At 37.9% G+C, this 23,479-nt stretch overlaps 1 protein-coding gene across 1 annotated transcript in view; it reads left to right on the top strand.

The window, feature by feature from the left end:
• ADAMTSL1 (ADAMTS like 1) overlaps positions 1–23,479 on the top strand; it is a 176,455-nt gene that overhangs the window by 30,657 nt on the left and 122,319 nt on the right. The window contains exon 4 of the mRNA XM_085041985.1: positions 7,435–7,671. Within this exon, the coding sequence (XP_084898111.1) occupies positions 7,435–7,671 (237 nt within the window). The remainder of the gene's footprint in view (positions 1–7,434; positions 7,672–23,479) is intronic.

The following is a 23,479-nucleotide window of genomic DNA, read 5'->3' as shown; positions in this document are numbered from 1 at the left end:
ACTCCAGTATGTTTGCCACTTGCATTGCCTGTTGTTGATCAGAAACTGGAAAGATTATGGGTCTGAAGCCACATGTGTAAATAGTAAAAGAAAGAATGAGAGAATCTGAAGATGATTTAGGGTTGAATTGCATCTGCTTTTTTTCTTATTATTATTCACATTGACTTCAAGCATGTTTCCAGCCATTTTTAGAATATAGTCATGGGAGGGGGAGAGGGAATAATTTGTTTTCCTTTAGAAAATTAGTCTGAATGCAATGAAAACATGGTTTTGTGACTATCTAGGTTGTTATACTAAACATTATGCCAAATAAACAAAAATATTTCCAAACTGTTAGTCAGATTTTTTTTTCTTGGTTTTTTCTTTCTTTCTTTCTTTCTTTCTTTCTTTTTCTTTTTTTTTTTTTTTTTCCAAGCTAGCACACTCCTTGTTCTTTCTTCTGGCTGCATTCTTAGTTGCCAGGCTCTCTCCAGCTTTTGTACCAGGCTGCCATGCCACCTCATATGCCCGCTCTCTTTTTCAGTCCTTCTGCCACTCTGCTTCTTTTGCTTTCTCTTCCCGTGTGAAAATCACTCTGAAAGTTGGTTATTGGAATGTGTACTGTCTCTATGCCTTCCATGTCAATTATCAAACTCCTTCTTGTGTCTGAAAACATTTTTGTTTTCCCTGATATGATGTTTCCTTCCATTGCACTGCTTTCTGAGTCAGAAAAAAAAAGGGGAACAAGATGAGACTGACACTGAAGCTGCACATTACTAACTCTTTCAGCAAGGTTTCCATTAAGCCTAAGATAAAATTTGTAAATTGTAGATCCCATTAATAAGACAAAGCTTGTAAACACCACCTGCAACTCTCTTTATATATATATAACTCACTTTCGTCTCTTGGCTGAAGTACCAGCTAATGTCATCCCCCATTTTTTGGCTGGCATTCAGACAAGCTACTTCCATCCCTGTTTCTTATCAGCTCATGCTGCATTTTGTATACACCAGCACCAATGTTGTTCATCTTACTTTCTACAAAATAACACTATCTTCTTTCCATGCTCTAAATCCCAGCCTGGAAAGTGTCAAACCTAAACTTCCATATAAGTGCATAATTCTCGAAGGCATTGGCTTATGTGTATGAGAAGTATTATCACTAAGTAGATATTTTCAGACCTACAAGAATGATTAGCAGGATTTAATTTTTCTATCCAGTGGTGATTAGAAATGCCATTTTTCAATCAAACCTCCCAGTTTACATTTTTCAGTAAAATAATAAAAAAAAAAAAAATTAAACAAATTATATGCACAAGACATATCTCCTTACTAACACACAATTTATTTAATGTCAATTTACTTTCTAAGTGGAAATTCTTCCAAACTCAGATCATTTACTGTGACTATAGTCTGTTCTTCAAACTGCTGGATTTTATTTATATTATCATCTTATTTCTGATTGGATGCATTTTAAAACCTACATGTGTCATCTAGAAATTATTTCTTCATACTTGGAAACAAGTGTTTTTAGTATCTAGAAAATGACAGAAGCTTGGACTTCTGGATTTGCAATCTTCTCAGCAAGCAGAACTATGAATCTGTGACAATTAAAAAAATAGAACAAAGAACCCCACATTGTTGCCAGTCAGTGTAAATGTATAAAGAAACTTTGCAAACCAAATAACCTGAATCACATCCATTACAGTAATATTTAATGACTATTCAGGACTCTGGGTTATTCGCAGATTTAAATTCAGTATTTCTGACCTTTATTTTTAATTTGAACAACTCATTTTTATCTGATAAAAAGCACACTTGATGCCTTTTATAAAAGTATGCTTTAGTATTATGTATTTATATTAGTTTTTGGCTGAAGTACTTGGAAGTTTTCATGCTGAAATTAAACTTATTATATCTGATTTAATATTTTAAACTTTGCTTTAATATTTAAAAGGGAAAGACAGAAAAGAAAGAAATTAAAATTACATGGAAGGCTGCATATGAAATTATTTGCCAAAATGGGAACATACTTCAAAAAAGGGGTTTTTGGTGAAAAATTTATTTTATAAATATTTATAATGACAAATATTAATAGAAGTTTGCATTTGTAGTTCACTGACCATTTTAGCTCTCATCTCCACTCCATGTTTATTTAACTGGGAGGAGAACATTTGCTGATATCTCCCCATTTACTTTGTACCTATTATTTTTCTAATGCCTCTTTCTGTCAGATATTGCAGTGTCTTGGGGCTGTCAGAGAAAGCTTTAGTATGAGCTCCTCTCAATCTAAGCAACTAAGTATGATCCTCAGCTATTTCTAAGTTCCTGGGAGTAGATTATTGAAAAATCTGGCTGCAGGAAACTTAATTCAAGCAGGGCACTCAACAAAGCTTTAAGGCTGAGTGGAGTTTCTGTTAAATCCCTAGATCTCCTAAGTCTCTGTATTTTTATCTAAAGTTCTTATTTGGTCTTAGACAAACCCCTGCTTGAGGACCTCAGGTTTTGTTTCTCAGTAGGGAAATTGGTGCAGCTGAGCTGTAACACCATGAGTGCTTCATGGAACTGGTTCAACAAGCTGTTCTGTCAGATGCTGCACAGAGTAGTCCAGTTGTTAGTCATTTTTTGCACAGAGGAAAAGCTCCAGGTATAGTAAATCATTCTTGGCCTCTGCAAATATACAAGCACATATATTGTAAACGGTTTTAAAGCTCCTCAACTGTTTCCACCTATCACAGCTTAGATAGGATCTTCTACATTTCACCCACTAAGTAAACTTTAAAAAGCCTGACCCTCTTTTGTCCCGTGAAATCTGATCTACCTATGACCAGCAAGGGACATCTGGGATTCATCTTATCTTTTTCACTGGATTGTTGATTAATATAAATTGTTTTGAATGGGATTCAAGCATGGCAAAACTCCACGGGCCTTATGAATTACAATAGGGTAAAATAGGAGGTCAAGTTAAAAAAAAAAAAGAAAATGGATGTGAGGAAGAAAATGAAGCCATAATAATACGGGCTGCATTAGGTGCCTAAGTGAGGATGAAACTCCTGAGTATATTTTTAAATGGGTTTCATACATCAAAGGGGTTTCTGATCACCTTTGAAATTACATATATTTTCATTGCAGTAGAGGAAATCTTGACCTGATAGGATGAATAGAGATTATAGATTTCCAGCACAGGCTCAGTGTTTCAGCAATATCTCATGAGCTTTCGTGAGATAAAGGCCATGAAAGAGCCACTTAGGACTCTTTAAAGTTAAAGGAAGAACGGTTGTTTTCTATTCACTGGAATATTTTTTTCCCTAAAAAGTCTTAATGAATAGGAAGTTTGAAGATAAATGTACTTAGATGAAACTTTCAAGTTTCTTAGTTATTACTGATTCTTCAAGGAGTGCAATGGCAGTGGTTCCTCACATCTGCAGGGACCCACAGATAATTTCCAAAAGAAACCAAAACTGTAAAGATTTTACTATAGTACCAAAACTGGAATAACCTGAACCAGGACTGTTGGACTTTTGTGGTCAGATACCAGCTCTGCTGCATGCTCCAAGCCAAGCACAGGCTATGCAGACACAGTTAGCAAAATTCCTCACAGACCTGCATAGTCCATGCAGAGATACACTGTCTTGGGTTCACTGCCACCCTGACTTGGCTGTGACTTCTGGCTGTCTCAAAGTGTCTGTCGGACTGCTGTGCAGGTAGACAAGCTGCACACTGCTACACAGCTCCCAGAATGAGACGCTGAGCTGCAGGAGTACCTAGCTTCACTCAGGCCAATGAAGCAGTGCTAGCAGGCAGCTGTACAGGATCCCCTTCCCCTAAACCACCTTGCAGGTACCAAAAGCAGGCTGATTTTTTTTTTTTTTGAAGGACACTTTTTGGAGTTGGTCTATAGTTTCTCTTGTCCATGAGCCAGCAGTGTAGAAGTAAGGCACAGCAAGACTGCCTCAAAACAGCAAGTGGTCTTATCCAAAGGTGTGCAAAGTGTTTAGAAGAAAATAGCAAATTACTGTTTGAACAAATATGCAAAAATACCACTGTTTTTTCCTTATCTTCTATTTCAGCAACTAGAATACTTTTCTATAGGCTGTGAACTTTTATCTGGTTTTGATTATATGATTGCACAAATCTCAGCAGGAAGAGGCTCTGATCCCCACTGACATATAGTACAAATGAAAAATAGTAAATTTAAGAAGAAAAAAAATAGCTGCGCAAAATTCTGTACAGTTCCTACTTTTTCAGTCTCAGTGACCTGCTTCTAAAAATGGGTAATATTCAGACCACTGATTTTCTTAACAATGTCCATTTTGGTATAAAAAAATATTATACAGCTTGTACAGGTATTATGCATGCATGCTTGTGCTTTCTTAACCAGAAAGAAAGATCCTTCCTGACAGAAAGAGATCTCCAAGGTAGATTTAGGATTCAGGATTTCAGCAGGAGAAAAGTTGGTGTGCCAGGTTGTGACCCTTTTTCACATCTGTGTGCCAAGATAAGTATGTGTGTCTGTGTTTCTGACTGCTTGCATGTATTCTTAATCACTTCAGGTTCCACATGAAAACTTTTTTAACACAAGCTCTGCTTTTTAAATCCATTGTTTTACTTTGACCACAATATCAAAGACTGGAAGTATTTAACATCAGTCCTGGTCACCTGCCGTGTCCTGAAATCTAGTTATGTTGAAGTACGTTTTGTATTTCTTTGACTTAAAAGTAAGATCCAACACAACAAACATAGTATTGAGTTCTGTACAAAGCAGGGTTATGAATTCTGTATGTTCTGTGCTTTATTGGTCCTTTGTCTCTTTGTAAAAATAAAGCTGGTACAAGCCAGGAAGTTCTGAAGGTAGAGCCAAGCTTCAACCAAACAAGAGAGTTGGCTTGGATTTCTGCAGCCAAGCCTTGGCTTGGGTATCTGCCAAGCCAATAGACCTGACTGTATTCATTTACAGACAGAAAAATTCAGAGAAGGGTAGGCACCAGAAGATTTGTGGCAGGAAATAAGACTGCTGTGTTCTTCTTTTCTTGTCTCTTCTCTCTTTGAAAATAGAGCTAAACCAGATCTTGGGTCAAGCTCTAACTGTCTTGTTGTTCATCCTCTGCATAAGAGCAGAACATAAAGACTACTTTTTCTCTAATTACACAGCTGTAGAGGAATAATGAATTTTCCACATGTTTTTCTGCTTGCTTCAGTGTCCTAACTTTGTCCTGTATCAAAAGTTTGCCCAGATCATAAAAAGTAACTGATTGCTGCTCAGTTTTTCTTGGTATTTTAAAATCAAACTGAAATACTTGCAACATTTTACCCTTTTTTTAATCTTCTATAACATATTAATAGAAAAACTGTCTTCTGTCTGAGTCCTCCAGCAGTAAAATACCAGTTACAGGCTTGGACTTTTAACCTCCACTTTCAAAAAGGAAGAATGAGCTCTGGGTTATTGCTCTTTGATAAGTATTTTCCAGAGCTAAATTTAACCCACATCCTTTTTTCTCTTATTCCCTGATCCATTGAACCTTTTGTAACAGGAAGACTATTGCCTTATACTTAAATCACAGAACCTTTGACTGGAGTTTCACCCTTTACTTTTGGGGTGCATCAGACTCAAATAGAAAGTGAATTAATTGAAAATTTGCTCACATGGTACAAAGCAAATTAGATTACAATCTGTGGCTAAGGCCATGGCTTGTAAGTGTGTATAGTTCACAACAAGAAATTATTGGAGTGTTGTGATCCAAGATTCTTCAACATTGAAACAAATTGGCCAAAACCACATCGCAACAGTGAATCAAAGGCCAGAATAGGGTTTAAGACAAACTTAAAAACGACAAATTTATAGCCAAGATTATGCCATGTTCCTTTGAATATTTGAAAACTTGGGTTTTAAGACTGGTTTTATTTTAGATTAAAAAAAAAAAAAAGGGTTTTAATGAAAAATGTCATGAAGTGGCATGCAGCCTCCATGTCTTTCATATCCAAAGCTATTATAGTCTGCCCTTTTAAAAAGATACAGAAAACCATTAGTGAATGAAGAGGTTGAAAAAGATCTGAGAAATATAGAGGATTATTTAAACCTAAGAGATATTATACCTCCACAGCAATAAGACTTTCTTACCTGGGAGCATATGACGTCTGTGAATAAGATTGTCATTAATGATTTTGTAATAGGATGAAGTATTTTTAGGGCAAACAGAGAGTACAAATATGCTATCAGGATATTGTCTAATTATGTGGTTGCATATACATCAAAACCTTTTCCTACCAATTCTATAATCAATGTTTAGGATTCTCTGTTAAAAAAATGTTATAGTCCCCAAGCAAAGGGTGTAACAACTGCTCATCTGGTATTTGACCAGCTATCATCAAGGAGCAGATTTCCTTACAGCAGTAAGGTGGAGGACTTTGGGATCTTAATAATCCGAGGCAGTCATATTGCCAACATTTGCTTTTTTTTTTTTTTTGTCTCAGTTCTCACGATGCTTAATGTTTTTTCCTAAAGCTTAGCTCTTATATTCCTGTAATTATGAGAGAAATTCAAGTTACTTCTAAAAAAACCCTAAAGTCTAGCCTTTGTGGTTGCTTGCACAAGAAATCTTGCATTATCATTCTTCAAGGATCAAAAACTGGAAAGTAAATAAAAAGAAATCGTGTTTATTTTGCCTGAAGACTCATGATTTTAAAGCTCTTCCTGCTGTCTTGAGAACCTATCTAATGTTTTTCAGTGCTAAATGGTAGTAAGAAAGTCCATGTGCATAAGAAAAGCCTAACATTTTTCTCAACAAGGTATTTTAAGTAGTACTGAGTGGTCTTTGGTTTTTATATCAGGTAGATTGATGTCAGAGTTAGATTTATATGTCTCTCAAATATCCTGAAGAATTAAAAAGAGGCGGTTTTTTTAAGGTCTTCTTGGTTGTAAGTCTCTAATTATGTGAATTGTGAAATCTCAGGGCAAAGAAATGGAAATATGTATCAAAAGTTTCTGACTCTTGTTGCCACACCAAAAAAAAAGGCTAGTGAGAAGAGCTTAAGTACTGAAATAATTAAATCAGTTAGTCCTTTTTTCTTTCTCCCCAAACAAAGAGGAATCTCTGTCTGGAAGAGAACGGCTGTGCACACACAGTTCTCCACATATGTGCACAGGCAGAATGAAATCCAGCAAGAGCATTGTGACCCTCTTTGCTTAACCACAAGGCTGTGATTAAGACATGTACAGTGCGTTTCTTACTTGCCATTTACATATGGTCTTGGTGTTCTTTCAATACTTTCATGGAAAGAAGAAAGAAAGGTATAATTATCTGTTGAATTATGTGTAGCTGTAGCTATTTCAATCACTCTTTTTTGTCTAAACAGAAACTCTCTACATCTGGCAGCTGTGGAACCCAGCCAGCTGCACGCTACTGCAACTGGCTGTGCTGAGCAGACCTGGTGATCTTTTCCTCTTTCTTTTCTGCAGGACTGCCCACCAGAAGCAGGTGATTTTCGTGCCCAGCAGTGCTCTGCTCACAACGACGTCAAGTACCAGGGGCAGTTTTATGAGTGGCTTCCCGTCTCTAATGACCCTGACAACCCGTGTTCGCTGAAATGCCAGGCCAGAGGAACGGCTCTGGTTGTGGAGCTGGCACCCAAAGTTCTGGATGGGACACGGTGCTACACTGAATCCCTGGACATGTGCATCAGTGGCTTGTGCCAAGTAAGGAGAGAAGCCCTGCCTTAATGCCTTTCCTCACGACTCCTCTCCTCAGATCTCTCTCACATGATCACTCCCTCTCTTCCTCCAAACTTGTACCACTATAGGGTCTTTGTTTTAATTATCTGTTTCCATTAGCTTAAATTAATTTCTTGTACCTTTTTTTTTTTTTTTTTGGAGGGGAGGGGGCGAGATGTGTATAATTTAAAAGATTATTTTCTCACTTTGTGCTGCTTCCTTGGGGCTCTTTTGAAGGATTTTATTATCAATTTTTGAACCATTCTGTATAGTTAGCTGCAGTAGCCAATCTGATTTGCAGCACCGTAAGAAAATAATGTTGTGGCTTTTAATTTGGATACACCAAAATTTTCCAGGTCTATTGAATTACATTATATTTGAGGATTATTTCTGCCTGTAAATCAGAAACCCCCATGGCAGTAGATGAGCTACTAAAGGGAAAAATCTGCCATTCCCTCCGTAGAACTAAGCAAGCTGCTATGTATTCTTGGACCTGAGCATCCTTATTTGTTACCAGTGAGAAATGGGGACTTTTTAATCCTTAACTGCACAGTGCATGGAGCTCTCTTGGTCATTACACCCATCTATTTGCATCTTAATTTGTTTTTATATTACTTTTGTGCATTTTATTCAATGCTCTACCATTGCTCCTGTTACATGACTTATTCTATCTGCATCAGATTTTATTCCTCTGAACTACATCTAGGCTACAGGCTAATGAAGGGAAGGATTTTTGCGTGATCTCTGTTAAGTTCTGAGCACACCTAAGTCTCAAAAACAGTTGAGTGTAGATTCATGTTTCATTGCATGGTCACCTCAAAATCTATATAGACTTGATATGTTGTTGGCTTTCTAGTGTATTTTCAACCACTTTATGTTTCTTTGGAAGCTTTCCTGCCTGTTTCTTTTCTCTCTGATTTTTGGTTTTGAGCCAGAAGCAGACCTGAAGTAAATGAAACAGAGTAGATAGATAGTTGCTGGGCCAGTCTCATTTGTGATATGAAAGGGCAATCATCTAGACCTCTTGACCTCAGCCAAGGGCATGCTTCTCAAAATTCTAGATTGCCTATTGAGACAGACTAATTTTAGTCTTGTTTTCTGTTTTCAAATCTTTTACAATCTTAACTGGAAGCACAGAAATCTGGATGGGAAAAAGATTCAAAGTTTTTTGCATGTAGTGGCCCAGAACTTAGGAGCAGGCTGATTTCTGGTTTAGTTCAAATATGAAGCATAGTTTTACTCAAGAAAACTTTCCATTAGAAACAGAGCTCCTAAGCATATAGTACTAAAACAAACACATTTCCATTCTCATGACAATTCTTACTTGGAAGGCTGAAGGTAGCTGCACTGTTGAAACTGTAAAGACTGATGTTATTTCTTAATTGTCTCTGTGGTTTGAGAATAGACAAATATACTAGTACTAGTGTCCCTGAGTAATTTCTAAACTAACCCTTTCCTTATGTACCTTAAAATGGTAGAATAAGTTTTAAGCCATATAAATGACTTTATATTTTCTATGTTCTTCAGCATTGTTTTTTCATCAACTTTGCCAAGTATTTACAATTACTGCATTTTTGAGGGTGACCAAAAAAATTAAAATACGAATGCTCATGCTGTGTTACTAACAGTGAAAAATGTGTGTGTTAAAGTTAAAGCAACTCAAAGTATTATTGTCTCAGTGTATCCCGGTTAGCAAGTCATATCTTTGTCACAGTAGAGGGACAGCATTTCAAAGTTCATAATTAGATTTGCCCTAATTATATTCTATAGGGCAGCAATTGCTTTACTATCTATCACAGAAATAGCAAGTACTACATAAGCAGTCCATAATGTTGAACAGCATGAAATCAGCCACCATAAATGGTGAACTTTCTTTGAAAGCAATGGTCTTCCATTGCTTCCATAAAGGTTCTTTTAAAAGACTGGGAAACAGAGCATTATAGAAGAGCGAGTAGAGTATTCTTTCTCTGTAACATTTGTGTGAATACTTATTTCTATAAGTACAGGGAGTGCATGCAAACTTCAGAGAAGACAAAATATTATTTAAGAAATTATTTCTATTCATTTGCAGTAGGAGATGCAGGCTCCTACCATTTACCTAAAATGGTCGACATACTATAAAAATAACAATTATGGATGTCAGCAGTTTGTGAGAGTTCATAATTATCCTGGGAGTTCAGCAATATTTTCATTAGATGTCTCTGAAACTAAATAATTTGTGGCAGTGCAGCAGGCAACTCTAATAATACAAGTATGGTTTGTCACAACTGCAAAAAATGAAATCTCCTAAGAGGTATATTCTGTATAAGGTCCTGGAGATTAGAAAGTGAAATATATTTCTTTTGTAGTTTAACAAGGACAAGAGCCAGATTCTGCACCTAGTGCAGAGCAACCCTGGTTGTGTGTGCAGACTGGGGATTGAGATGATGGAGAGCAGCCTTGCAGAAGGGGACCTGGGCGTCCTGGTGAATGGAAAGCTGAATATGAGTCAGCAGAGCCCTGACAGCCAGGAGGGCCAAGTGTGTCCTGGGGGTCATCAGGCACAGCATGGCCAGCTGGGCAAGGGAGAGGATTGTCCTGCTCTGCTCTGCTCTGCACTGGGGCAGCCTCACCTCGAGTGCTGGGGGCAGATTTTGGTGCCACAATATGAGACAGACGATAAACTATTAGAGAGTGTCCAAAAAGGGCAACGAGAATGGTAAAGGACCTTGAGGGGAATCCGTATGGGAAATGTCTCAGGTCACTTGGTCTGTTCAGCCTGTAGCAAAGGAGACTGAGGAGAGAGCTCTCTGTGGTTTTCTACATCCTCATGAGGGGAAGAGGAAGGGCAGGTACCCATCTTGTCACTTGCATGACCGGTGAGAGGACTTTGGGAAATGGCATGAAGCTGAGTAGGAGGAGGTTTAGGTTGGATATCAGGAAAAGGTTCTTTATCCAAAGGGTGGTTGGGCACTGGAACACGCTCCCTAGGGAAGTGGTCACAGCACCAGTCTGTCTTACTTTTAAGAAGCATTTGGACAATGCTCTCAGGCACATGGTGTGACTCTTGGAGTGTCCTGAATAGGGACAGAAGTTGGACTAGGTGATCCTGGTGTGTCCATTCCAACTCAGCGTATTCTATGCTTCTGCAATAACTGGTTCTTTGTAACAATTGCACTATGCTGAAGACAAAAACATACATTTTCTGGATTGTTCAGAGCAAAACTACTGAAAGCAGCTTTAAGTTCACCCTCCTATTGGCTTGCATATTGATCAAAATGTTATGGCAACCAAAAAGGAACTGAATGTTCTTGAGATACAACATTATACATAAAACATATAATCAAATTTGTTTATTATAGTCTGTACAAGAATCCTAAATTGGTAAAAATGATATTAAAATCAGTGTATGCTTACATAGACACAGAGCATTTTTCTCAGTAGGTCAAACAACAGTGTTAATTTTCTTAACTAACTACAGGGATGTATTTTTTTCTATCCAAGACTTGGGCCAAGCCATGGCCTACTGTGTGCTCACAAGCTTTTCTTCAGATTACTAGTGACAGAAATTAACGGTTAGTTGTATTGCCTTCAGTGTGCCTCAGTACTGACTCCTGATTTAAAGGTACTAGTTTTCACTCTCATTGACAAGAGTGTATTTGTTAAAATGATACAATATTTAGAAATTATAAGATTCCTATCTCATACTTATCCTTCATTATTCATATTGTTTGGAGGTTTGGAATTACCAGTACATTGCTGGCATATTTATGAGTATTTGTTTACTTATGAGATTTTGATCTGAAGCCTTTGCTTTGCATGCTGGCCACTTTGTACTTAAATTCAGCAGAGATATCTGATTCTGGTCAGGGCAAGCAAAGCCAATTTTGTGTGTACAATAAGCTGTATTCCTGAATGTTTGATTGAAAGGAGTATGGTTAGAGATTCTTAAAAATATGTTTAATTTTTACTTACAGAGATAGGGTTTTGGAGAAGTTATTCAGTAGTTGATTCAGATATTAATAGGAATTAACAGGAGTTTATTTTTCAACATTTTTTTTCTCTCTATAGTTTTACTCTTAAATGGATAATGACACAGACCAAACAACAACATCTTTCAAACAAAAAACTCAGAATGTAATGCATTTTATTTCTTCCTAGCATCTTGTTCCTCCTGAACATTTTACATTCCTTTCTGTATGGATATCTGTGTAACTTGGGTCCCTTTTCCTTTCCACTTTTTTTAAAGAAATACAGATTACTTCTCAGATCTTTAGGTCTCATATTGAGTTTATCTCAGGTTATATTATGACCCACTGGCATTTTACAACTAGCTTGAACCACAGTGCTGAAGCCAATAGAATAGTCTTTAAGGAAATAGTGATTTGAAGCTCCACATTATGAAAGGTGTTTATAGATTGGCTATAAATGTCTTTATAGAAACCTAATGGGTATGTCACAGACAACACATTTAAAACTCGCAATGTCTAGTTTAAGTTTCCCTGTACTTCAAATCCTTTTTTGGGCTTTTGAGAGTATAAGCAATTTCGACATACAACAGCTGAAGCCACAAAGTTGGAGTGTGGTGGGCTGCTCCTGGCTGGACGCCAGGTACCCACCAAAGCTGCTCTCTGCAACTGGATGGGGTGAAGAAATTATAAATGGAAGCTCATGGGTTGAGATAAGGACTGGGAGAGGTCACTCCCTGATTACCATCATGGGCAAAACAGACTTGGAGAAATTAGTTAAATTTATTGCCACTAAAAACCAGAGGAGGACAGTGAGAAGTAAAACAAATCTCACAAACATCTTCACCCTGCTACCCCTCCCTCCTTTCCTCTACCTCCTCCCTGTGAGCAGCAAAGGGAGACAGGGAATAGAGGTTACAATCAGTCCACCACACATTGTTCCTGCCACCGCTCAGGGAGAGGAGTCCTTCCCCTGCTCCAGCGTGGGGTCCCTCCCAGGGGAGACAATTCTCCACGAACTTCTTCAACATGAGTCCATCCCATAAGCTGCAGCTCTTCATGAACTCTCCAATGGGGTCCCTTTCCACAGCGTGCAGTCCTTCAGGAGCAGCCTGCTCCTGCTTTTATTTGAAATAAAGGTTATTCTTTGTCATCACACTTTACATTATCACTGCAACACAACCAAGAAATTGGCTGCACTGAGCATGTGTGTTAGAATACTGATTAATCCACTCTTCTTCGTGCAGCTCACACCTAGTGTTTAATCTCTCTGAAAAGGAAGAAACATGGTTATTTTCTGTCCTTCCTTCCTTCCTTCCTTGCTTCCTTCCTTCTTCCCTTCCTTCCTTCCTTCCTTCCTTCCTTCCTTCCTTCCTTCCTTCCTTCCTTCCTTCCTTCCTTTTACTAGCATAAACAAAATCTCAATAAACAAAATAAGCAAAACTGTGTTATCTGGTTTCCCGTCAAAATCAAAAAGTATGATTTCTCTTTCTGTTTCTGCTGCAGGGGAAATATTCCATTTTCACTTTTGACTTTTTCCTGTTTTCCTCATCCCTTTGACTTCTTCTTGTTATCATAGTCTTCATACTTGGTTCTCTCTCAATTTTTCTCTTGTCTTTTGCTTGTGTGAATTCCAAAAACGTTCTTTTTCTTAACCCTGGCAAGGAAGAACAACATTCTTTACTTCCTCAGATGAAGGATTACGGATTATTCAGGGCTTCTTCTATCTCTAGTACAGATGTCAAAATCTTCATGTTGCTGTATAACACCAGATCAGGATTTTTAAAAAAGCAATTGTTATGGTTTTCATTAAATATATCCCCAAACAGTAAATTGTTGTGCAGTTTCCCAAAAGTGGGTCCCATCAATATCATAGTCAAATGCTCACCTGATGTAAATGAGTATTGCTTCCCTGAAGTCACAATCATGGATGAGATGCTTTCAGTCTGGCCAGTCTCTTCTACTTACACAGCTGGAGTGAGCCTTGTCCTCTTCTATTCTTTCTGTTTCTCCAGCCCAGGGATCCCAGGGCACCACATGTCATACAAGAGGCTGTGAAGTGTGTGACTTGTGGGTTTGCTTTAAACATTTCAGCCATAGCTCAGGACAACAGGAGTCCTCCTCTGTGAAAAATCAGGACAGCTGCATTGTTTTCATGATGAAAGGTTAGACATTGAAAGTATCCGTAAAGAAACAATCCTTTTTAGCTATATGCTGAAAGGATGCAACAGTGTTGGGTCTCCCAGCAGGAAATTCTGTTAAAAAAAACCAAAAAGCTACAATTAACAGCACCATTTGGCTGAAAAATCAAAAACAGTAAAACAGTCTTACTAGTCTTAGAAATTGTTGAGAAATGTATTTGGGAAGAGTTATATACAAAGTGGTTTCTTGTTCATCTAGAAGTGTAAGACCTGTGGGTTCCTTAAATTTCTTTGAAGAAGCAAGATAAAAGAGGTCTGCTTTTACTTTCTGCTTTCTACATAAAACTTGAAAAGTTATTCTTCTGTTGATAAACCAAATTTAATCCTAATTGTATGAATGTTGTTATTACTATTATTACTATTATTTGTGTTGTTTTATTAAAGATCATGAAATTAATTTATATATGATGCAATAATCATATTATAGTTCTAATTGCAGGGTTAGATCCAATGATTTTAAAGCTGGGAATTTTTAAGTAGGCTGTTAAGTAAGTTATTTACTGCAAGAAAGAGTTATTTAGGGCCAAAACCAGCCCTTTGTTTCTTCTCACAAAACTGCCCAACTTTCTCCATTACATTCTCTTAATTTTACAGGTTATTTGTTAAAGAGAGCTGCATCCCAGAAGCACTTATATTTATGTCTACCATATACAGAGAATTTAATTTCTCTTTAGATATCTACTTCCAGATATTACTAGATGTAGTTTAAAAATTTTCTGATTTATTGATTCCTAAGACATTTTGTTTTCTGCTGAGTTGCACAGTGAATTCAAGTCAGCTAACAAGCTTAGTTACCTCTGGTTGGTCTGAAGTCAGACGTGGTGATCTTGGAGGCCTTTTCTTGATTCTGTGTCCTGCCCATGGCAGGGGGACTGAACTAGAATACCTTTAGAGGTCCCTTACAACCCAAACTGGTCCATGGTTCTATTTTGTAGTTCTATATACACCAGGACTTAAATGTCTGTCGCTCTGTGTGTGTGTGTGTAATTTTTCTCATCAGAGGCAGACTGGTGCATAATTTCCGAAGAAAATCTGCTCCACTTTAAATAGATGACTGTGCTGTATTTCCAGTTTATCATGACTTCAAAATGAGAGTTTCTCCTTCCTTCCATGTACAAAGTGTTTCTGCACACGTCCTCTCCTGTTTCCAGTTCAGCCCAAAATACTGAGCTCATCAGTATAACAGTGTCACATGTTTGGTGCATGGATATTGTGCTCAGTGGCACAGTAAACCTGCATGAGACAGGGAAAAATAAGATTATATGGTCACCTCAGCAGGTTCTTGAAGGCTTATGAAACTGCCATGGGCCCCCACTGTCCATGTGGGATCACTTGGGGCATAGCTGCAGGAGTTTGCAGCTGGGCCCATGGCTGCTCCTAGTCATTCCTTAGCTTGGGATCCAATTTCTTTGCATGCCTTCCTCAGACCTTTCAAGTCAACTTCATTTCTGAGGAATGAGAACACCAGGAGTCCATCCCACCCCATGTAAAGTCCTGGAAGAAAATTACTTGAATTTGTCCACGTGGCAACATTAATTGCTCTAATATTAAAAACCATACTTATCCTTCCTTAGCACCAGTAACAATGAGGATCATGTGCTGATTTTCACAGGATCCATTTCTCAACGCTGTACTTTGTTGTGTTACCTAACTGTGAGAACTCTGAGTTTATAACTTCTGGTACGAGAATTTTATCTGTTATCTGTCTTTCACTCACACAAAAGGACTGAAAGTACCATCATTTGTCTGTTTGATGACATGGTAGAGAAATGAATGGCCTTTGTTTTATTAATTCTCTATGAACTGGCATAATTTGTCTTTCCACCAACCTGTATTATTTTTAGAGGTGTTTGGTGCCCCATGACAGCTTCCAGTAATAATCTTTTTCTTCTGCCAAGACTATGACAGAAATCAGGTTAAATAAAAGGAAAGCAATTGAAGAAAAAAATGTCTACGTATTTACATAGTGCTCAGATTTCAGTCTAGTATGATTCCTGTTTGTAATCCATTTTTTAATTTATTTTTTGATAGCCCATTGAAACCTAGATACCTTCTGCAGAGATAACAGTACTGAATTCTTAATTTCTGTTGGTCAGGTGTTTTTGGACTGTGTCAAGCTAAATGACTGAATTGCTGTTTGAATGTTTTGTTTTACACTCTCTATCCTCACCTACCTCATGTTCCACAGATAGCAAGTCATTGTTTTGTTTTCTTGTTGATGAGTATCAGTTTTTCTGAGACAAAAGAAGTAGCTTTTCCCCCAGCATGACATCTTTCCAACACACTGAAAGGAGTGGGGTGGACAACCTAATGATTCATAAGAGTAATAGCCCAATGCTTAAATTGCTATCAGCATACCAGGTAACAACATTTTTGTGGTGGAGAGTAGAAGGGACATGGGGTTAATTTTTTGGGGGTGAAAGAATCTCCATTTGCATTATTACACTCCCTTTCCCTGAGCTATCAGATTTTTACTGTCTGGACTAATAGAGATTGGCACCTCTGCAGAGAGACTTGGTTCTAGTCTTTCAGCAGAAACAACACATGCTGTTCTCCAGAGCTGGCCTACTTGTCTACGGTGTGTATGTCTTTGACCAGCAGCACCAAAGCACCTCCCTTCACTGGTGGTGAAGGAAAGAAAGAATACTGTAATCTGGAGGCTTGACAAAAATAAGAAATTTAAAAGAGCAGTTTGGAGACTTCTAAGGGTTCTCTTTCAGTTACCACGAAGTATCTACATCGAAATATTTCCTTATTACACCTAAAAGCCGGAATTGTGTAGAGTGGTGCAGAGACTTTATTGCTGTATGGGGATGGCAAGATGTCTTTGCTGGTTTTGCAGTTTGGAGATTTGTTAGCAAAACAGATGTGTGGTTCTCACTGAAGACCCTGGCAAGCGGTCCAGTTATTGTGAAGACCCAGGACAGGTGTTTTGCATGCATTAAAATTTTAGTTTCCTCTGACATCCTAAATGTCTTAGGGCCTGCATGCACTCCTGCTACACACTGAGCAGCAGGCTGGAATACCACATAGACAAACTAAGCTGTTTCAGCAGTAGCTTGGGGACATGAAGTCCCTCTCAAGTATTTGAACTGTAAGAGATGTCTGTTCCTTGATAGCACAGATTATGTGACTGCCCGAAGCACCAGAAAATCTTTGCTGGCACTGTTACAACAAAGCTCTGCAGCTGGATCCCCATTGATCCAGCCGACAGGGGACCAACTCCTGCCAACAAAAGAAGCCTGTACACCCAACAGAAGAGAGCTCTGAGTAGCAATTTCAAGCATATCCTGAAGTCACCAGAGCTTACAAAGAATCGCAGTCAAGTGTAATGTGCCACAAGTGCCAATTAAATGCTTTTACAATTAGTGTTTCATGATCTAGGAGAAAAGAATAGGTCCAGCAGGCAGAATTTACTCTTGGTTTCTCAAGCACATTGCTACAAGGAAGCAGAGGGAAAGCTGCCTTGATGGATTTTGTCTTACATGGCCTTTGCGATCACTTTCTGGTGTAGTATTTTAATATTCTGCAAAAACTGACAAATTTGTCCCTTGGAAATGCTAAGATATCCAGACAATAGATGTGATTCTTCTGGCGAATAGGAAAGAAATTCTTCTTTTTTATTTATTTTCTAAATAAAAATAATTTAGGGCTTTTTTTCTCCTCCTTCAATAAATACACAAGCCTGCAAGGACGAAGGAGTAACTAATTTTTACTCTAGGTCAGTATGGATATGTGAGTCTAAATGCAACCAAAACCAAAGATAAGTGTGATTTTATTGGGTGAGTGAATATGAATAATCACAAAAGCTTCTTTTCTTCCCATTGTTATCTGCTTATAAACTGTTGGAAGTTAATTCTGTTTAATTGTTGCATCTGACACAGCGGCACCCTATGGATTTCTGTGTCATCAGAGAACGAACTAGAAGTGAGCTTTGTTCACACATCTAGACTCTCCTGTGGACTCTCCTGTGGTGGCCCACACAATAAATTGGCTGGTTATAAATCATTAAACCTGAAAATTTCTTTTTTTTTTTTTTTTAAGAGTCCTCCTAATTAAATTTGCATGTAAGGAGTTTCCTTTTCCCCACATCCAAGATTTTAGTGTGTCTATAATCCTCATTTAGAAGCAGCAGCTTTAAAAGTAATTCAATTGCTCCTTTTTAAATCAAGGGTAGTTTCTGAATGAGTTTACATTTTTTTTTTCCCCTGAGAGAAAATAAAGAAATAGGAATTTCTCTTCATTTCCTTCTGCTGCTGGGTGGTTGCTGGTTGCTGGTTCCTTCTAGAGCTTTGCCTGAACAACTGATTCTCGACATACTGTGTCTGCTGTGCTGGTTTAGGTAGGCTATGCAAGGGTTTTGCTTTAAATATGTTAGTAGCAGAGAGCTCTAGCTAGCTGAGAATGATGGCACAGATACCAAGCAGGATCTGCAAATTAAGCACAGGGGATCAGTGGGAGGTGAGGCAACCAGAAGTGATAAACCAACAAGCTGGCAAGCCATGTTTCATGTGTTGGAAGGTGTATCTTAGCCACTTCAGTGCCTGTGTTTAACAATTTGGCTGCCCATCAGTAACTGAAGTCTGTTTCATGCTGCCTGAACAGTTGCGAGATACATTTGAAGCAAGTGCTAAGCAAGTACATTGATTGCACATATCACTGGGCCTGCTCTTACAAGCATAGTTACTAATTGCCTTGCCATTGTGAAAATCATCTTATGGTCTTTGATTATAGTTGGATTGTGGTGGACTTCCACCTGAATTCCAGGGGATCTGGAGGAGTCCTGCGTGGTGTCCGCTGCTGGTGTAGATTGCCTGTCACAGGATAATGTCATTTGGCTATGCCAGAAAAATACTGGGGCTGCAAAATATCATCTCAAGGTGTCAGTGCTCTGAAGGGCAGAGACCTCTTCAGCAGGGGCTGCAAGCCCCTGCATCACAGATGTCAGCCCAGATCCAGTTTGCTGTACAGGCTCAAGCTTGTTCCCTCCAAAACAATTTGAAGAGTTGAGCAGCTCTTCATGCTGATTCTGTAAAACAGGATTTTGAACCCAGTTAAATTGATGGCTCTGATCCAAAACTTTCTTCAACTGTGCAGTGACAATCCACACTTTGAGCCCCACATTACTATATCTATGTGAAGGGCAACTTTGTTTTTTTCAGATTCTCTGAACTTCCTGCGTTTGAACTGCAGACATGCCCTTTGAAAAACAGAGAGATTTATTTATAATTGGCTGGATTTGCAAGCTTGCCTTATTACATTATTTCCTGCCCAGGATTTCTTAATGCTGAATAGAAATTATTATGAAAACTTCTTACTTCAGGGCATTTCCAGGCTAGCAGGGCTGGAGCAGAACCTGTCATTGCTGGTCCAGTTTTATTTCTGGAAAAATCTGCTAAACTGAGCCAGAGTTCACGTCCACAAGGGGAACACATGCACACATAACACTCAGGCACGTACTCAATGAGTTAGTTCCAACTCCTGTTGTGGGACTTTGAGCCTGATGCCTTTAAACTACACACAAGCACTTGATCTGCTAACCAGATAACCACCTTTTTTCTTGCAGTGTCCTGTTAAAGTTATTTTAATAATGTGTCTCAGAGTTAGGAATATCCCAATTTTTTCTATTTTGTCAATCCACAGGCTGACAGTGGAGTGAGTGGGGGGGTGGGGGAAAATCAAAGTCAGCATGAAGTCTGGGACTTCAGCCTAAAATGTAATATGGAATCTTTACCTCTGAGTAGAACTGTGGTACCTCATGCCAGAAAACAATAGTTGGCTTGGCCAACTAGGGATTAGCTGTTGTTATTCTGGCATTTTGTTGCTAGACTTTCTATGCTAAACCCATAAGGAGAATAAAAAATCAGCTCACTTTAGAGGTGGTGAAGAAGGTCTGGGAAGGGAGTTGTTACTCACCTTTGATTTCCTCACCCTGGTACTACATGGCTGACATCTTCCATATTCTGAAAGACCTCCAGAGCTCTGCATAACCTGCCTTTACTCCTTTAAGGGCATTGAACCACAATAGCAGTGAGCTTCATACATGCACCTTTAGAAAGGCAAAACAGCTTCATCCAAAGCTTATCGAACTTACAAGCACATGTTCTTGATTGTAATGGAGTTTGGATTAGATTGTCAGGGAACTTAATGGAGCTGCTTCTGACATTTTGTGTGGTAACAATCTGCAGCTCAAACCTCTTGACCGCACTTTAGCAACTTGAAACTCAAAAGATTTCAGTGTGGAAAGTCTGTGCTTCATTACCATGCTTTAAGGGGAGGAAGCTTAACATGTAATAGAAATGAGTATGAAAACTGCTTACTTCAGAACATTTCCAGGCACAATTTGTTGTAGTAATCCATTTTCATTCCTAGTGGGGGCTTCCTTCCCAGACCTTTAAGGACTGAAAAAGACTTCATCTCCCTAAACTCCCCAGGCTATAGTAAGATCAGAAATAGAATGCATTGGAAAGGGAAGTTTCTATCTCACAGAAACTTCCGAATTTCAGCATTGGATCCAGCTTCAAACCATGACAAGGAGTTGACATTTCAAAGCTTTTCAGAGAGTGAAATATTCCCCAGATCTTGGATTCAAAAATGTTAATATTTTGTTTCAAACTGTGTCTCCCAAACCATTTCTCTGAGCTGTATATTGGAGGTACAATATCCTTATTGTTTTTTTGGCTTTCCATGCTGATGAAGCAGTATCTTCCATGCTGCTTATTTTCATGACAAGGTCCTCAACCACCTCTCATCAGATGAATATGCCCATAAGTCAGTGTCTTGGCAGACTTCTCTAGTTTTGCAGACCAAATGAATATTTTTCTTGATAGCTGGCCTCTCCTAGTGTCTTGCATCTTCAACATCTCTGATAACAGCCATTTTAAAACCTTCCCTCTGTGTTTTGTTCATACTATGGGTGGATGCTGAAAGAAACAATTCTGCCTTCCTGTTCCTTGTTAACCCTCTGTAGATTTTGGTGGAATGGTGACATATTTTCATCCATTCCATAATCTTTTTCAGTGAGTTCTCTGCAGCCTTGATGGACAGTGAAAATAATGTTATGGAAATTATATGTTCTGAGCTCAGCCAAACTGCTGTTTCTTCTGCTCAGAGACAGAAGATACTGTTCCCATGAACTGTGTATTTTTACAGGAGCACTTTAATATTTCCTTGTCTGATCTTTTGCTTTCATAAGAGTCCAGCCTGCAAAACGTTTTCATGTAAGAGCTACTAAAAATTTATATAAGAGATCTGGAGTAGTGTTTTTCATTTTAAAGTATCAGTGGCTCCTTTGCAAACACTAGCAACCTTTCTAATGCGTGTAGTTACCTTCAAAAGATGGAAGAATTTCCCTAGGTAGTGGAAAATAAATTTAAAAAAAAAAGCAGTGAACTTGTGAATTATTTTTATTTCTGCCATTAGTTAATCACTCATATGTTTTTTTTAATGAAAATTTCATACATATTCCCAGAGCTCTGCATGTCTATTATGACAAATAATCTAACAGAGTAAAGCAAAAAATCTCTGCAGAGACCTTGGGGAAATTAATTTAATTTCATCAAAACTTTTAATCATATAAAATTACCTGAGACACTACCAAATATAGTAAGGTTAATATACATTTTGTACATATCAGAGAAGTGTTGGTATTCACAAAGGTCTCCATATTTCCCTTTTGCTCATACTTCCATTTGAAACACAGTATTTCAACAGAAGAAATATTTTTATGCTGTATACTGGTAATGGGTGTCCAACTCAAAAAAAAAAAAAAAAAAAAAAAAAAAAAGAAACAAACCACAATGTAACTTCCTTTCACACCTGAGATTTTCCTGGTGGTTTCCTCCACAAGTTGTGACCTAGCTCCAAATTCCCCAGCTTATAAATTAACTTTAATCAGGGTATAGCCCATGGCAACATGTGAGCTGATGATTCATAAAGTTAAAAATGCTTTAAAGTAGTAAATGCTGTTTTCTGAAATTGGTTGCCTCATACCTGGATTTAATATCCAGCCTATTTCATATCCAAGCAGTTCACATATTCGTTTCAAAATAATCAAAGGCAAAAGACGTGTGTCCCACTCTAAGTGAGCTATTGACTATAAAATATGAGCAGATATGAAAGGGAATTCTGACCTTTCTTCTGTTATATGGGCTGTCCAGCAGGACCCTTTTCACTGTGAATGCTAGTGATCTCTAATGCACTAGAAAGAAAATCTGATTTGTAGGCATTGTCATACAGTTTTTAGGTCATGCGAGCAATTACTTTTACTGTCTTCTCTATACAGTGGCAGTCATGGAAGTTAAAGCATACCAGTCTGTGTATACCAAAGGAGGTTCAGCTCCTGTAGGGATATTCTTATTCAGAAAAAAAAATAGACATAAATCTTATATAGTACCGTGGATACAGTTTTTGTATCTGTACTTGGAAATTCTGAATGGAGTAGTCACAGTCACTACAAAAGATGCTCTTGTCTTTGCTTCAGCTTTCTAACCATTATTTTTCATGGTGTTTCTAATGTGTTAAAATGTCTCTTGCAGTCTTGATATGACTAGGTTTTCAAGGAAATGTACCACTTATGTATGACTATTACTTCTTTAGGCCTCATTAATTCCCTTGGGGGCATCATAATATAATGTGTAAGCATAGGAGGCTTGACCTGGTTCTGAACTGGAAGAAGTAGGTAAAATCAAAGAAATTTGATGATCAAGCCTGAATCGATATCTGTAATTATTTAAATTAAATTGAATATATTGTCAATATGACAGATAATCAAGGAAACAGCTAATGTGCAGCTAGTGAAATAATGGTGTTATAAATGGGAATTGAATTGCTAAAAGTAAATACTGGTTATAATACTGTCATAGGCAAATGAAGAGAAAATGTCAAACCTAGAAGTACATCTTATCCTATCAGAGATGTGTAGTTGTGCACACTCAGATTTGCACAAATAAGAAATATAGTATGAATGCTTAAGTGGGCAAGTTACATACACAGCTTTCACAAGGCTTGATGATAAGTGCCCTACTTGCTCTCATCATTTTCTAGGACCCAGCTCTCTGATTTAAATGAAACTCAGAAATGCAGGGAAATCTAAAGCTGAAAAAAGCACTTTATTTCAAATTCCCTGTGTTTAGATATACACACTCTGTTTGGCTCAGAGCCTTACAACAAATTCATTAGAAGTTACAGATAAACATTTGTTTGTTGCTTACTCTGCATGCCAGAATGCCAGAAGGCCTTTCATTTTCTAATACTTAAAAAGATAATAATAACATTGTAAGGACTTCCTTAATTTCTTGGATTTCAATTACTTATGTGAAAAATTCATAGCTTGGATGCAGAACTTAAAATTCAATCAAAAGGCCTACATTAACACCGTGTTAAATAAATTTATAGTTCATTAATTAACTTTAAATGTACTTAATTATAAATTTATATTGATTCTCCTGGGAATTACAGGCGTTTTGCAAACTGAGAAACCTAGTTTTTGTATTCAGCTCTTAAAATTTTGAACCAAACAATTTGCGTATAGACACAAAGCCAATTACAGGGCAGGTAATTGTATTCATGCAATAATGCTCAATTCTTTTGTTGCAATCATTCCATCCTTCTTTATCAGGTCTTTTACAATGTCTGAACACAGGC

Source organism: Lichenostomus cassidix, chromosome Z (genome assembly GCF_008360975.1).
Source record: "Lichenostomus cassidix isolate B80296 chromosome Z, HeHo_3.0, whole genome shotgun sequence".
Taxonomy (NCBI): domain Eukaryota; kingdom Metazoa; phylum Chordata; class Aves; order Passeriformes; family Meliphagidae; genus Lichenostomus; species Lichenostomus cassidix.
This window is presented reverse-complemented; position numbering and strand designations above follow the sequence as displayed.